The following is a 16,105-nucleotide window of genomic DNA, read 5'->3' on the forward strand; positions in this document are numbered from 1 at the left end:
TATTGCAGATTCCCTGTTATAACCTACCTAGAACAAGAGAGCAAATTAGACTAGTTCAATAGATAATGCCACCTTATGAAACAAATGCCATTGTTTATTCCCACCTTGTATCCAATTCTGCCATGTTACACATCAGCTATACATGCGAGAATCGGATTTAATCGGAATGGATGCATGACATAAATTCTATACTAACAGAATTAATCAAAAGATAAAAAGAAATACATGCAGTTTAATTTTCTCATGGGTTCAACAACAAAGCTTAAATTTCTCCTTTGTTAGATTAAAGGACTGCTTTCAATGAAAATTTCAATAACCAGAGTAAGTAACCGGAGTAAGAAAAAAGGAATTATATATAAATTTTCAATAATGAGTTTTAAAAACACATTTACTTTAAGTGAAACATATCTCTTCATTAAAAAAGTATCTTAAAACATGCATGTATGTAGTATTAAAGTTTTTCAAATGATAAACGCATAATACAGATTTACACATATTGTCATGGATCCACATAAAAACTAGAGATGAGAATTGATAAAAAATAATCGCATCATATTATGTAATTAATCATGGTTAATCGCATCTAACATTAAAATATGTAATCATAAAATAAGTACTTAAATCATAAAGTAAATACACACTAAATCACAAAAATAATATAGAATCAACACAAAGGGATTTAAAGAAATGTAATGGCATAGCTTAAACTTAAACAATGACCTTAAACCTGAACTTTTACAAAAATACTACTTGACAAAGTACAACCTGAATTTGAATGTCTTCCTAAAAAGCAAGATGAAAAGAAAAATAAGAAAACAAGGCCAATGTAAGCACCAACAAAAATAACAAATAAATTGTGTTAATTCTCAAACCGGCATAGTATATAAAACACAGAAGTGTCAAAGTAAAACTATCAAACAACTGTAGATTGAGTGCACTGCTAAAGACGGATTTAACTTCAAGTATAAGCATCTCCTAAATGGGCACACATTCAAATTGTGTTAAAACTGTGCAAATATCATCATCAATAGTGCTGTGTCTCCAAACTGATTTTTAGATGCATTACCGGTAGTTAAGACCCTTTGGACAGTTTAGCACATTATGACATTTAATGTTTTTGTAGTTGGTACAATTGTGGTGTGCCTTGGGATTTTTTGGGTTACAAAGTGTGCCACCACAGAAAAAAGGTTGTAAAACATTGCTGTACACATTTGCTTCTGGCATGCAAAAAGTTCTCTGTAGCAGCTATCTTACCTAAAAACTGACAATGTGCATTATTTGGGTGGTTATGCTGCGTTCTTAGCATACATTAGCGAAGATATTACAAACTGTAATAATGGGTAGGAATAATCATTACACTCCTGTTTCATCATTATATTAGGGCAGTTGGCACTGTAAGCTACATGACAAATTAGCGAGTTAAATACAAAGGCACTAGAAACTTATTTTGCACTTAGGTTTTATGACATTGATTCAACCTTCTTATACAAATGTTAAATGGAGGGAGGGAAAAAAAAAAAAAAAACACAAATCTGGAACTTTTCTCTAGTTATTGCACCAGGACTGCTATAAACACCCCCCCCTGCCTCCCCCCTTTCTTCCCACTTCCCTGCATCTATGTCGGTATATATATATCAAGAAAATGGACCCCAGTATGAGACGATCGCCTTGTTGCCTTCCCTGGATGCGAAAATATTTTTAATGTGTTAAACTGGCCACATTAAATCGTGTTAAGAGTGAACTTTCTCAGGCCTAGTATAAATATAAACTAGTGAATTCCAATATTACAACCCACAGCCAAGATACACTGTTAATTATGTTCTTAACAAAAGCTTTATGATGAAAAAGGTGTCAGATCAGAGCAAGAAAAGAGAACAACCTTACAGTTACTCAAATACATATTTAAAGGAATCATCCTTAACTGCAGGAAAAGATGTCTCTTCAGAATGTCTCCCGACATCTTTTGATGTCATTATTATTGTTATTAAAGATAAACACAAAGTTTTGTTGGTTCAAACTCTTATATGTGAGGTTTGGCTGAATAATAATCTAAACATAACATGAGTGATGCCGAACCCACTATGGAATATCCCTTGACAGAATGTAGAAAAACAAAATGGCATAAATGACTAAAACAAAACGAACAAAACAATACGGGGTCAATAGTAAGGAAAAAATACTTCAGCTTGGAAATATGTTTGTCTTTTATTCTCACTTGTTGATCCAAACAAAGAATGAGATTTGTTGTTTTATTTTTTCTCTTTTTCTTTTTGATTCAATACTAAAAATAAGGAGCCTAAATTATTGATCCAAATAAAGCTGTTTAATCTGGAGCATAGCAAAACATTACACATGCTAGATACACAATTTTCCCTGGGTGAATTTTTATGATAGAGACTTCAGTTCTATTGTACACATTATGAACACCACTGCAAAGCACTTTACAAACACAGCGCAATATAGTTCTTTACATATATTTTTAGCCCAGTGTCACTCAGTAGAGGGAATGGTACAAATAAATAACTCTAAGGTCTCCAGTCCAGCACCTTTCAAACACTAAGCAGTGCTACCACTGCTAACTAATTCAGTCTTTCACTTTTTCCAGTAGCTTATCCTGGTATTATTCATAATATCCGATGGATGGGCTACTAAAATTTTGCATTGCCCAATCATGAACACACCAACCCTCACTAATAAAATGATAAAGTTGCCAATTAACCTAATTCACAACCCTTTGGAATATAGAGGAATCAGATTACCCTGAGAAGCCCTATTTGAGAAACTCCAATAAGGTAGTGAATGGGCCAGAACTTATACCCAGCACTTTGGAACTAGGTTGCAGTAATAATGCTTCATTCATCGTACAGCAGAGCTGGGAAGTCACAATTTCATCATTTGAATGTTTGCAATACTGAGTGGGAAGTAAACACAGATGACCCCATAAAAGCAGATGTTTGGCTGGTGTTCCAGCAAAAAACACTAATAATTCTATAGTCCTGATCAAAGAAGAAACAGAAGAGCAGGACAGGTGCAAAATGGAAGTTGTCATGTCTAGAAAAGAGTTTTATTCTCTTGGTAGCAGTAAACAATACTATTTCGGCTTAGAAGCTGAAATTTCAAAAACTGCACAAAGCAACCATTCAGTAGCGTGTATCAGGTGAACTTCCGTTAGTCCATTACTGTTCCTTTTAGTAATATTAATGTTTACCTTCTCAATGTTCAGTATTATGGACTGAGGCAATTCATTTAAAGTAAATTCTTTTAATAAGCAAGTTAAGCCTATAAAGCATTACTGTACTTACTGCTAATGGTGTACATCATCGTTCTGTTGGACAAACGCAGACTTGAGTGACAAGGCTTGAGTTTGCAAGTAGGAATTCTGAGTTTGTGGCAAGTCAGAAATTACAAATTGCGAGTTTTCGTTGAATGCAGCATAACCACTGTGCCACCTTGGCCATTATCAATAAAATAAAATAAAAAAAATCACTACAACAGTGTATATCATTGGCTATCTTTGAAGTGCCACAAATATATCAAGGTATTCTCCCATTATTACTGTCCCTTTCATGTAATTTAGGCATCATGATATTGTTCTGAAAGAGCTGGGCTTTAAACCATAACTCTACAGGTTCAAATCATATTCCAAATCATTCTGTTAACAACTTTGCTATGTCTTCAAAGCATCAGAACACAAGAAACATTTTGTCAAGAACAAACCATATAACCCAACAATGCTTACCATTTCTGTTAACTTATCTCCTCCAAAATAACATCCAGTAGAGGTTTTGAATATACTTCTGCCACTGTCTATTTATTCCTAGGATTCTAGTTTTATTTATTTACTTATTTATATTCATTTATTTATTGCGTGTTTCTTGTCTGTGTTTACTGTCTGCAGGGGCACATGCAAGCAAGCATTTCACTGTACATGGTACTTGTACTTGTACTTGTACACATAACAAAGAATTGAATTGAATGACCTCAAGTCCTACCACACTACATGGCAACTTATTCCATGAGTCTGTGGATCTCTGAAATAAAAATTTCCTAGCAATTGTGCGAAATTTACCTTAACATGTTTCTAACGGTGCATCTGTGTTTATGTTTAACTCATTTTAAACTACAGCCTGGAGTTGGAGTTATCTGTGATTTGCTTCTGAATTGTTTTGGTATCAGTACAAAAGTCCACATGTTGGTATCAATATCAATGTCAACATTTTATTACCAATCTAACACTGCTAACACTCTTGAACTCCCACTTATTTTAGTTATATGTCAACACTTTCTTGTGGGACCTTATCAAATACTTGGAGATCAAGTGTGATCTTCAGAGCAGGAGTTGGGACTTATAGAATCAAGCATGATCATCGCATTGGGGGGTTTCAAGCACAATTATCGGAGCGGCAACCCACAACCTAAATAGTAGCAACTTGTGACCCGACCCAGTGGTTTAGAAACACTGCTATACAGCATTTTAATCCTTTATAGATAGATAGATAGATAGATAGATAGATAGATAGATAGATAGATAGATAGATAGATAGATAGATAGATAGATACTTTATTACAGCTGCTCTTGTAGACAGATAACTCCTCAATCAGCTACTTAAATGACCGCAAAGCCTGTAAAAACACCAGTGCAGCCATCTGGGCAAACCTCTAACATACACTGCACACACCATCATAACAAAATATTTAAAAAACAATGTCTCTTTGATGAAATAAACAAAAAAATTAAAAATGCCCAAACTTTCCATCAATCCTTCCATTTTCTAAACCCACTCCTCTATAGAGCAGGCACTCAGGAAAGCTGGAGTCTAACCTAAAAAGCTTTGGTCACAAGAGCAGGAAAAATCCCTCGACAGAATGCCAGCCCATCATAGGGCAAACATACACACACACCCCAGAGGCCAGGTTAGCATCGCCAACACACCTAAGCTGCATGTCTTTCAAAACAGTTAACCCAATCCCAGAACACCGGAATATTATACCAGACATACATTTTCTTACTTGTGTAAAAATAAAAAGCTGTTTTCCCAGAAGTATAATTTGCTGACCCAAAAAAAAAAAAAAGTTTTCTGTCACTTCAGTATCATTAACAGAATTTGTATGTTTTCATAATGTTCAAGTTTTAAACATGTTATTTAAAGTGAGATGTTATATTGTAACATTATATTATGAATAATATATGATATATGGATTGGGATACAATGTAAATATATACCAGTAAGTTCGTGCCCCTGTAAAAATGAAATTTATGTTTTATGGACCATCTACCCAATCCTGGATGTCAAAGTCTGCAGTCAGGAAAAAAGCATGATCAGGATTGGCTCTAATAAACTATGCCCCAATATGAGACAATTGGGCTCTAAAAAAGGATGGCTGGATGAATACATCTGAAGGAAGCCAAAATAAATAGGCGATTGACAAATCTGTCTAAAGTGTTAGACTTTCAAACAAATATTTAAAGTGGGGATTAACTGTATTGATTTAGTACCAGCTACATGGTGCACATAAAAAGGTAGGATGTAGAAGAACGAAAATAAAAAAGGGCACACATCCTGTACACGTCTTTACTGCTGCCATCCAAGACATGGCACTATAAGAGGCACTCCATGCCAGCCGAGGCCAGCGATACTCCTCTAACGGCACTCAATGGGTTAATTTCCCTCCGACAGTTTAGAGGCGGCGTTTCTTTTTTTAAATACCTGCAGTTGGGTGGCGGGTCCAGTGTAATATCTGCCAACTCCTTTTGAATTCTGGAAAAAGAAATACATCAACAAATAAATAAACATGCTGACATCTTTTGGGAGGTTCGATCTCACCCACTTCATCCTCCCAAATCACGTCCGATATCGGCAAACTACGTGCACACAGCTGCTGACCTCTGTTTCAAACAAACATGGCCGCTTCCAGCAGCACCTATTCACTCATTTTTTCAGACGCTCGTTTCCTTCGTCTGGAGCTACACTGCTCAACCTGCGGCATACCGTGACAAACCAAGGATCGTTAGGAAGAAGGGCGATGCAGAGTGGCGTCTGTGTGCCGCTCTGTATTTTGGTAATACACCGGTAAAGCTAATATGCAAATGAGCCCGCCCCATTGAAACAAAATATCATGGCTTGTTACGAGATTTCTTAAAGGAAACGGCCACCTATTTGGGGGGGGGGGGGGGGGGGGGGGGGGGGGGGGGGTATGGTTGTCACAGACTGTCTGAGGGGAACGCAACTGATCGGCGACGATCCAAACACAACATCGGCACACAAGCTTCAGGACACGCTCCCTACGAAAAGGTGGGCAACACACCGAACTTTAACAGTATGTGATCGCCCCTCCCCCTCGAAAAATTGTCTGGAAACATTTGCGGCCTTAATGATCTCTGACAGGCGTCAGACAAACGCAGTTAAACTCTCCGAAAAAAATAAATCTTTTAAAACCCAAACAGATCGACGCAGGCCTCGCCCCCCATTTCACAATTTACTGACCTTTTAGCGCTGGTGGACAGCAGCTTGGATGTTTTGCTCATACTGGCTTTACTTTCTTTCTTCTTGGTGGCAGTTTCTTTCTCCTTCTGTGGCTGATTGGATGATGAAGATGAGGAGCTGCTGGTGCTGGCCCTCGAATCGTCATCCGACATACCGACCACCAAAAAAAAAAAAAGAAAAAATAAATAGACCTGAAATCAAAAGAGGAGGGGGGAGATGGGTTGGGGAAGAAAACAATATAAGAAAATATTCGCCAAAAACTCGGGGAAACTGCTTTAACAACAAAAAGTAGCAGCGTCAGCGACCAGCGTCTATAGTATAAAAAAAAATAACGACGACTTTCCGAGTGTGTAGTGTGGCTTTAATGTGAACTTGTTTCATGAGATACTGAGGGTCACAAGCACGGACACCCGTGACCAGTTCTTTAAGCAATAACAATCAGCATCTGGAAATGACTTGCCAACGTTCACACTCCACAAGCACACAAAAGGCGACGATCGGAACAGGTCACCACCACATTTTTGAGCTTCTTGACCCAGTCTTGCTCGCGTGTCTTGTGTCGTGTTGCTTGTGTTTTGATCGGCACTTTAAACAGCTTCCAGTGTCTCCGATCCCTCGACCCCCCCTCCTTAAGTTTGAACGCCGTGAAGCCCGTCCACGCTTCCCCCACAATTTTCCCCACTTCTGGCCGCTTGGCTCACATCATTCCCGGTAACCCCCACCCCCTCCTCGACATTTTTTCATTTTGTCGCGTTCTAATTTGATAACTGCATTAACCCGCACTAGGAGTGCGCGTGTCTCGATGTCTGTGTTTCTATCCCTGCTCTGCCGAATCGCCTTTAACAACCAACCCTTTTTCGCCGGTTCCTGACAGTCCAAATACCCTCCTTAACCTTCCGAACCCCCCTTCCCCGACTCCTACGGCCACCGGAGATGTAGGAGATGTAATTTTAAGGCATTAAATGTCCATTTTGTCCTTTAAATAGTACCTCTCTTTGTGTGCGCGGCTCCGCCGTGTGGACTCGTGTCTCTCCCCTCTCGCGGAGCGGAAGTGCTGCTGCTGCTGCAGCAACTTATTAATCGCAATGGCTTCTATTCTCCGGCCAGAAAAGCACCCTCGCGAAGACAAGCACGGGAGAAATGGGAAAAGGGGGGGGGCTGGACTGGACCGCGGGGGGAAAAACGCATCTTAAAAAGAGAATCGCAAATAATAACACTTTAACCTACATGTTCTTTGTTTTTCTGTATATATGTCATTTGAAGTAAGCGTAAGCACACGTACGCCTGTCGGAACTACCGTATTACTTTATTGGATTTTTAAATGGAAATAGCCACAATATTGGCATTTAAAACACTTTTCAGTGTTAATAATGTAGAATACGACAGTGCCAGCACAGCCTCGTTCTGCTCCCAGCTCCGTTATTTAATGTTTTCATGTTTGTAGTTAATCTTGTTTTCTTTCTTAAGAGCCTTCATTTCTTCACCCTATCATTCTCAGATTCTCTACATTTCAATTCAGGAAGCCTATCCACACAGCTTTAGTTACAGTGCAGGAACCAAACCTGGATGGGTGCCAGGGCGCACACACACACACACATAAAACACAGTGATCAAAAGAGGACTAGCTGAAGAATTTTGATGTCATCATTTATTTATTTGGCTGATGCTTTTATCCAAGGTGACTTAAACATTGGAGATCCAACTGGTTACTTTTCTTTTTTTTCAGTTGGAGCACAGGCTGATGAAGTGACTTGCTCATGGTCACACAGTGTCAATTGCAGGATTCAATTCTAAAATGTCAAGGAATGACGTCCAAAGCCTTAGCTGCTACACTACACTTCCTGTAACAGGTAATTAAGGCCAGCAGAGCGCATCATTTTCAAAGAACAGTGAAGACCCCCTGTTCTTCTTCTAAAGCTTTTCCCACTTTCACGTGAGGTTGCTATATTGAATCAGCCTCCTCCCTTTTATCTGTTGTATACTTCCTCACCTGATGCCCCTTTCTCCCTTAGATCCCTGTTGCCACCTTCCATTCACTTTCTTTGGTTGTCCTCTTTTCCCCCACCCAGAAACGTCCATATCCATGCTTCTTCTCACCACATAGTTTACCACTCTTCACATTACATGCCCATACCACTTTAACATTCTTTCCTGTGTTTTCTTTGTGATTTCCCCAGCTTTAATTGTATTTCTGATTCTCTCATTCCTGACCCTATCAAACTTTGTAACTCCACCTGTCTATCTCAATATCTTTATTTCTGTAGCATCCAGTTTTCTTTCATACACCGTTTTAACTGACCTGGTTTTCAGTCCATATAACAGTGCTTACCTGACCACTGTTTTACACACTTTTGTCTTCACTCTTGCACCGATTCTTGATCCACATAACACTCCTGGTACCTTTGTCCAATGTATCCAACGTGATTGCATTCTTTGTTATTTTTTTCTAGATTTAGCTATTTTCTGTTATGGTTTATCCAAGATATTTGAATTTTTCCACCCTTTTCAGCCTTTCTTACTGAAGGTTTACTTCTCCATCTTGATCTTGTTCCTTAAATCTTAGATATTGTCTTTTTCCCAATATTAAAGTCTCTGTTCTCCATAGGACTTCTTCACTGCTCCAGTATCCTTTCCACAATAGTCTTAGTGGTGCCACATTGCACAATATCATCTGCAAATAGTATGCACCATGGGGCCTGATCTACTATTCCCCTAGCAATAACTACAGTAAAAAGGAGCTTAATGATAATATCCTTGGTGTAACCCAACCTTAACTGCAAATCCCTCTATTTGGATCCCCTACTATCTTCATGACTCATTTTAATAGCTGCTCTGCACCCAGTAGTGTTACTGTCAATGTAAATTCATCCTTATCCTCTTCTTTTCTGCTTATATAGTGTTCTCTCTAATGACCCCTGCTCCTTTAGTCACCCCCCCCCCCCTAGTTATTCAGTTAATTAGCTGTTATTTTCACTCACCTTCCAAACGCAATTTTCAAGTACACATTTAAAATAAAGGTGCCAGAGTGTTTCTTTGGAACAATGCCACAGGGGAACTATTTTTATTCCCATAACAGCCATCCACTTGAAGTTTCCAGAAAGAACCCTGTATCTTAGAACATAAGAAATCTTACAAACAAGAGACCATTCACTAAGCCGTTCTAGTACCTTATCCAGATGCTTCTTATAGGTTGTCACATCGTCTACTTCAATTGTACAGTATGTCTTGGTGGTATGCTCCAGATTCCCACAACTCTTTGCTCTTGGCTTTAGTCCTAAAAGCACTTCCCCTTAATTTCCATTGGTGTCCTCAAGTACATAAGTCACCGTTAAGATGAAGGAATTCTACTGGATCTACTTTATTAATTCCTCTGAGAAATTTCCTGACCTGGATTAGGTCCCCCTCAATAAGAAGCAATTTTAATTCTCTGTGTCTGTCAGAGTACAACATGTCCTTAAATCTGCAATAGGTTCCATAAATAAATAACCATGGATATATGATAACAGGATTGTGAAATACCAATGGGTTCATGATTTTAAAAGTACTCTTACTTCATAAAATAAAAGAGACTAAGTTCAGGTTTCTTGATTCATCGTTATTCTGCTAGGCTACTTAAAGAATTTATAATTGTACAGTATTTCACAAGCCATACCTGGCTATAATACACTGTCAGACTTGCATCTGTGAACACAATTCCATTTATGTTGGGTCTGTAGTAGTCAGTCAAACGCTCAATCAATCAATCCTTGTTTTATATTCATTTCTGTTTATTTTTGAGTGCAGGCTCAGAGTACTGTAACAATTTCACAAGTAAAATGCAATTATCACTTGGCAAATTACTAATGATATAATGCACACATATAAATATACAAGTTTCTTTAAACACCCTGTAATACAAAACAGTTCTAAACTGATTAACATAACAGGAACCTAACAATATCTAATAATTGAATTATTTAGTGCCATTAAAAGAATATACACATGACTTCATTAAACAAAAAGCCAGGTTAGAAAACACCACTGGGGCTTCTTTATACCAACAGCAAAACGCCTTTATAATGCCTCACTGTGACAGTGACTGCTCTTTTTATCTTTAGTCAAATCAGAAGTTTTCTTTCTTTTCAGTTTTCTTTCCTTGTAGTCATTAGTGTATTTCAAGAGTGTGGTTTGCTATAACATTTATCTATTTATGTATTCACCTTCATTAAAAAGCCAAATTTCCTCCTGGGGACAAACAAATTTCTATCTATCTATCTATCTATCTATCTATCTATCTATCTATCTATCTATCTATCTATCTATCTATCTATCTATCTATCTATCTATCTATCTATCTATCTATCTATCTATCTATAATAAATCCAGATTGAGGCCCATAAGTATTACTCCATTCATCTATTTCCAGAATCTGTTTATTATCTGGCAAGCTCATAGAAAGCTCAAGCATACCCTCGTAGCAAAGGATACAAATCAGATGTCACTTCTTGGGCAGGATACCAGTCCGCTGCAAAGTGCACTAACCCCTACACCCCTGCTCATTCAAACCAGGCCACCAGTCACTAATCATTCTGCTTTTCAAACATGTTATATCATCTTAAGGTTCTTTACAAACCAAACAAGACTTTGATACAACATCAGACTGAAGCTCTTGAACAGAAATCAATTCACTTTCATAATATGTGTAGTACACCCCTTTGGGAGCATTATTTTTATTGGTTTTCATCTAATTAGCTTGTGATCTACTGATTTCTTTTATTTAGTCATTTATGTAAGCCTTCCCTTTGAATAAAATCAGGCACAATGTTGGGTTGCATGACAAATTCCTAAGTTTCAACCCACTGCTGCCAAAAATAAGTAGTGAACAAATGAACCAGGGGCTTACCTTTGATTTTAACTCCTAATAAGCAATTGTGGTGAGTGTCATTAAGATTTTAGAGGAAAAGGATTGTCATTTTACGCAATATAGCACTTTCTATTCAGAGTGATGATTTATAAAAAGTGCAGAGGACAATATTTCTGCCAAACATGCCCATAGTATCCCAGATGTAAATTACAGCTATGGAATTAATAAATTCACAATGGCGCAGCATTTAGCACTGTTGCCTCACAGCCCCTGGAGATTAGGTTTAAATCTTAACCTGCTTCATGACTTTGTTGAGTAAGCATGTTTTCCCTGTGTCTGCAGGGACCTTTCTCCAGGTACTCTGATTTTCTTTCTACAACCATGAAAATGTGCATATTGGGTTGACCAGTGACTCTATTTTGGCCCAGTATGAGTGGCATCACATTCAAGGCTGGTTCTTGTCTTGCACCGAGGTGTTGTTAGAACAGCTCTGACTCCCTGTAACTTTATATTGGATTTAGTGGGTTAACTGAAATAATGAGCCTTCCCCATCCTCAGTCACCCTCATTCACATGTGGAAGTGTAGTATTGTGAGCAAACATTTCCTCTGTATATGTGCAAACACCCACTAATCATTTTAATACTTGATTTGCCCAGTAGAAGTTTGTGGACTGCCTATCATAGTGGTATGTGATACAAGGCAATAACCTACCAGACAGGTTACCATTCCATCATAGGGCACACTCTGTCATGCCCCTGTACTTCAGAGACTCAGGGTTGCCAAAGCCTATCCTGACAGCAACAGATGCAGAGCAGGAATTAAGTTTGAATGGGATGAGCTAACTTTCTTGATTTATTCCTCATGCAGACTCTTCCCACCCAACTAATACAACCAATGCACACTTCAAGTGATTGACCCCATTATTTATATAGCACGTTAATGTCTAGCTTCTAAACCAGTTTAAACCAACACATTTCCAGCTTCACAATATATAGAAAATAATGTGACATTCACTCTGTAATGTTCACGCTGGGGGCTTTATTATTGAAGCTTCATCAGAACTGGTGGGGAGATTAAACTTTTTACAGTGCCCTATGCCTGTTCTCAGTGAAGTGTGCTATACAATAATTCACTGAATTGAATTGAATTAAATGAAACAACAGAGAAGGTCATATGTGGCCAAATCTGTCCCATAATATTCTACAAACCAACTTTTGATCTTTCAAAAATAAATAATCTTAAAGAAACCAAATGTCACTCCTAGGCGTGGAAAACCAAGAGAAAACAGTTAGAGGGGTTTGTGCTCTAATGTCCATCTATGAATCCATTATGAAACTCATTCATTCCAGTCCAGGGTCACAAGCACAAGACAGACGGCTACACAGGATGTGTGTTTTTACAAAAAAAAATATGTATATTACATATAAACTCAATAAATAAATATATGTATGATTCAGAAGAAGAACTTTCTAACCCCTGTTCTAAGACATTCTCTGGAGTTTTCTACAGATTCTTTTGCATTTAACACCATTAATCAAATCTGTTGTGGCAGTTAGTCCAGCTGGTGAGTCCTTGTCAGTGAAAGAGCATCTGTAAGGTAAAGAAAGAAGAAACAAGATCATCAGGGCAGGGATAAAAGGTAAAGATTAAACCCTGGAATGATTGCATGATAACAGTCCCATTCCTTCTAAACTCTTGATGTCTAAGGCCCTGGAAAGCAGTCAATGATCAGTTCTGAGTAAATGTAGGACAAGGAACAATGGAGACGTTATTGATGTTGCATGTTATAAGACAGCTCATGGTTGCCCAGTTCCATTATTCAGGGAGACTAAATTTGCAAGATGGCCTGCAGCCAAAGTTTACCGAGAAGGAAGTGAGAAGCTGTTGTTTCTTGGGTATTTTAAAGCAGGCCAGCCATCCTACTCATATACACTAGGTAATCAATATATCTGAACCTGACCTATTAATAGTAAAAACAAACATCTTATTTTTCAACATAATCCCAGTGGGCATTAATATAACAACATTCATACAGGGTTATGTGTCACTCAATTAACATATCTTGTCTTCTTTTTGCAACCACTATTCTCTAGCTGATTGATGTCTCCAGCATTGGTGTAGCCTGTCCTACAGAGATAGTCTTTAGATTGGGGTGGTCAGTTGGGGTCAGGTCTCAAGAATAGGGTGGACCTTACAGTTCCACAGAGCAGCCTTTGCAACCCGTGCAGAGAAAGTGGTATTGTTCTGACACAGAAGAGGGATGGTTGATAGTCAGTCAGTCAGATTTATATATAAAAGCACATTTAAAACAATAGATGTTGTGCCAAAGTGCTGTACAAAGAAGCATTAAAATAGACACAGTACAAACAATCGTTCAGAAACAGATTAATAAAAAACAACTTATTAAGACCATTCCCCACGACCCATTATACACAGTGAAATTTGGAAGAAAATAGTGGGTCTTAAGATGAGTTTTAAAAACCTCGATAGAGGGTGAAAACCAGTTGTGGAAAGGCAGTTCATTCCAAATCCTATGAGCAACAACTGAGAAAGATCTGTCTCCCCTAGGTTTCAGCTGAGATCTTGGAACTATGAGGAGTAGTTGCCTAGATGACCTGAATGCTCTCGGTGCCGAGTAGGGGCAAAGGAGGTCGCAGATGTTTTTTGGAGCAAGACCATACAAGGCGTTAAAAACAAACAACAAAATTTTAAAATCAATGCAACATCTCACTGCTAGCAAGTGGAGAGAGGCTAATACAGGGTAGATATGATCATTTTTTCTAGGCCTAATTAAAAGTCTAGGTGCTGCATTTTGAACCAGCTGAAGGAGCGACAGAGCAGATTTTGGCAGTCCCACATACTGTATAAGAAATTACAATAATTTAGCCAAGATGCGATAAAGGCTTGGGGAACTGTTTCTGTGAGAGAAAAGACTTTAGTTTTGAAATTTGCCTCAGTTGGTGAAAACTGGACTTTACTACCAAAGAAATTTGTTTGTCAAAACTTGATGAGTGATGAGTCAAAGGTGATACCTAGGTTCCTGACATCATTATGAATAGTTGCTGACAAGGTGCCTAATTGAGTGCCAATTTCAATCGTGGATGTGGAAGAACCAAAAATAATGACCTTTGTTTTATTTTCATTTAATTGTAAGAAATACAAACCAATATTTCAAATTCTCAAAGCATTCCATCAGCTTTTTTTTATTGATGAAATGATATCAAGTCTAACTTTGAGGTACAGCTGCATATCATCAGATAACATTGGTAAGCAGCATCATGTTTTTGAAAGATGGTCTTCAAGTTGAGCAGTTATAGGGAAAATAAGAGAGAAGCCAAAATAGAACCTTATAGAACCTTGAGAGAAATTCCATTCTAAATTAACAGACAAAGATCTTCCTTTATGGAAGGACTCAAACCGTTTCAATGCACAGCCTTGAATGCCGACTGCATCCTCAAGCTGGTTTAACAGAACCCCATGGTCCACCGTGATAGATTTCTTCAATGATTTTCCCTGACTACCACAAATACTAAAGAAAATCAGTTTAATATTTACCGGTTTTGTGGGCTCATCTAAAATTGTTTACATCATCTTTCATTCACATGCTTGTAACCTGAATTTCTTTAGTGTTGGAGGATGGCTGTGCTTTGATTGTGTCAAGTGAACTGTGAATCATGTTTGTGTATACAAATTTCATACCTGGTTATAAATTAGTCTCCCAGTCCGAATTCATTGCAGGAAGTGACCCTTATGAGGTGCCACATCACTTTACTGCCTCAACAGCATGTCACGCTTCCGTAGCATTCAACAAGAAGTACACGGCTAAAATCTACAATAGCTAGGATGGCAACATTAGATACTCTGGATATGTGTTCATGCATTCAGGAGGATGGCAACTTGATAAGATAGAATAATGCACTTTGCAATTTAATAGAGCATAGCATCAGGCAGAATTGGAATGAATGAGGTGCACATAGTCACGGGACTTCATCAATCTTTTCATCCATGCACATCCAAGCCCCAGTAATTTAACTGAGGGTCCATCTGGTCAGCAAAAGATGGAAACATGGGACAACAGTTCATCCAGAAGCATAAACACTTTCACTGAAAATTTAAACTTGCCAATAAACCTAATGAGAACATTTTTGGGAGGTGGCTGGAAACTTGAGTATCATGTAGAAAAAAGCCCATGTAGACAGTAACTATTTCAAGAATTGAACCCAGATCCTGTGAGCTGTGAGACCACATTCCTGGACACCGCACTGATGAGTAACCATATTTCCATTATGTCACTGTTGTAATAATCTAAAGGGATTAATTTCCCTCCATTTTCTATACTACTCTTTACTCCCTCATTCTTGTAATAGATGTAATACATTTCCCACAAAGAAACTTCAGTAAAATAGCTTTAGATTGTATAGTACCTTGAACAATAAGATCTGACTACTGTACTTTGTTATCATAGGTTATGACAAACCAATATAAAGTCCTGTTTTTTTTTTTGCAGTGGTAGAGAGAGGTGGGAAAACCAAAGAAAGTCAGTTTTATAATGTAGTAGCAAAGGGGTGGATTTGAAGACCAGGACTGAAAAAGATTCATTATCGATAAAGAGACTGACAGGAGATAGCCTGTGGCCAAGTGTTATGTAGCTGAGCGAGTGATGCTAAAAGCAGCACAGCAAACCTTAATAAAAATAAAGGCTCTTTGAAGATGCCAAGATTGTCAGTAATCTGTAAGAATAAGTAGATGAACCCAGGGTGCAGTTCCTTCATGACA

General features: G+C 38.1%; 1 protein-coding gene across 2 annotated transcripts in view; it reads right to left on the reverse strand.

The window, feature by feature from the left end:
• ube2e1 (ubiquitin-conjugating enzyme E2E 1) overlaps window positions 1–7,602 on the reverse strand; it is a 59,426-nt gene extending 51,824 nt beyond the window's left edge. The window contains exons 1-3 of one of the 2 annotated variants that reach the window (XM_028818173.2): window positions 7,475–7,602; window positions 6,486–6,676; window positions 5,709–5,759 (exon numbers count right to left, since the gene is read on the reverse strand). In XM_028818173.2, the coding sequence (XP_028674006.1) occupies window positions 5,709–5,759; window positions 6,486–6,637 (203 nt within the window). In that variant the 5' untranslated portion in view covers window positions 6,638–6,676; window positions 7,475–7,602. Of the gene's footprint in view, window positions 1–5,708; window positions 5,760–6,485; window positions 6,677–7,472 lie in introns of both variants that reach the window. The other variant, XM_051935542.1, reaches the window with a different exon arrangement.
• Window positions 7,603–16,105: the final 8,503 nt, after the last annotated feature.

This window comes from Erpetoichthys calabaricus, chromosome 13 (genome assembly GCF_900747795.2).
Source record: "Erpetoichthys calabaricus chromosome 13, fErpCal1.3, whole genome shotgun sequence".
Taxonomy (NCBI): domain Eukaryota; kingdom Metazoa; phylum Chordata; class Cladistia; order Polypteriformes; family Polypteridae; genus Erpetoichthys; species Erpetoichthys calabaricus.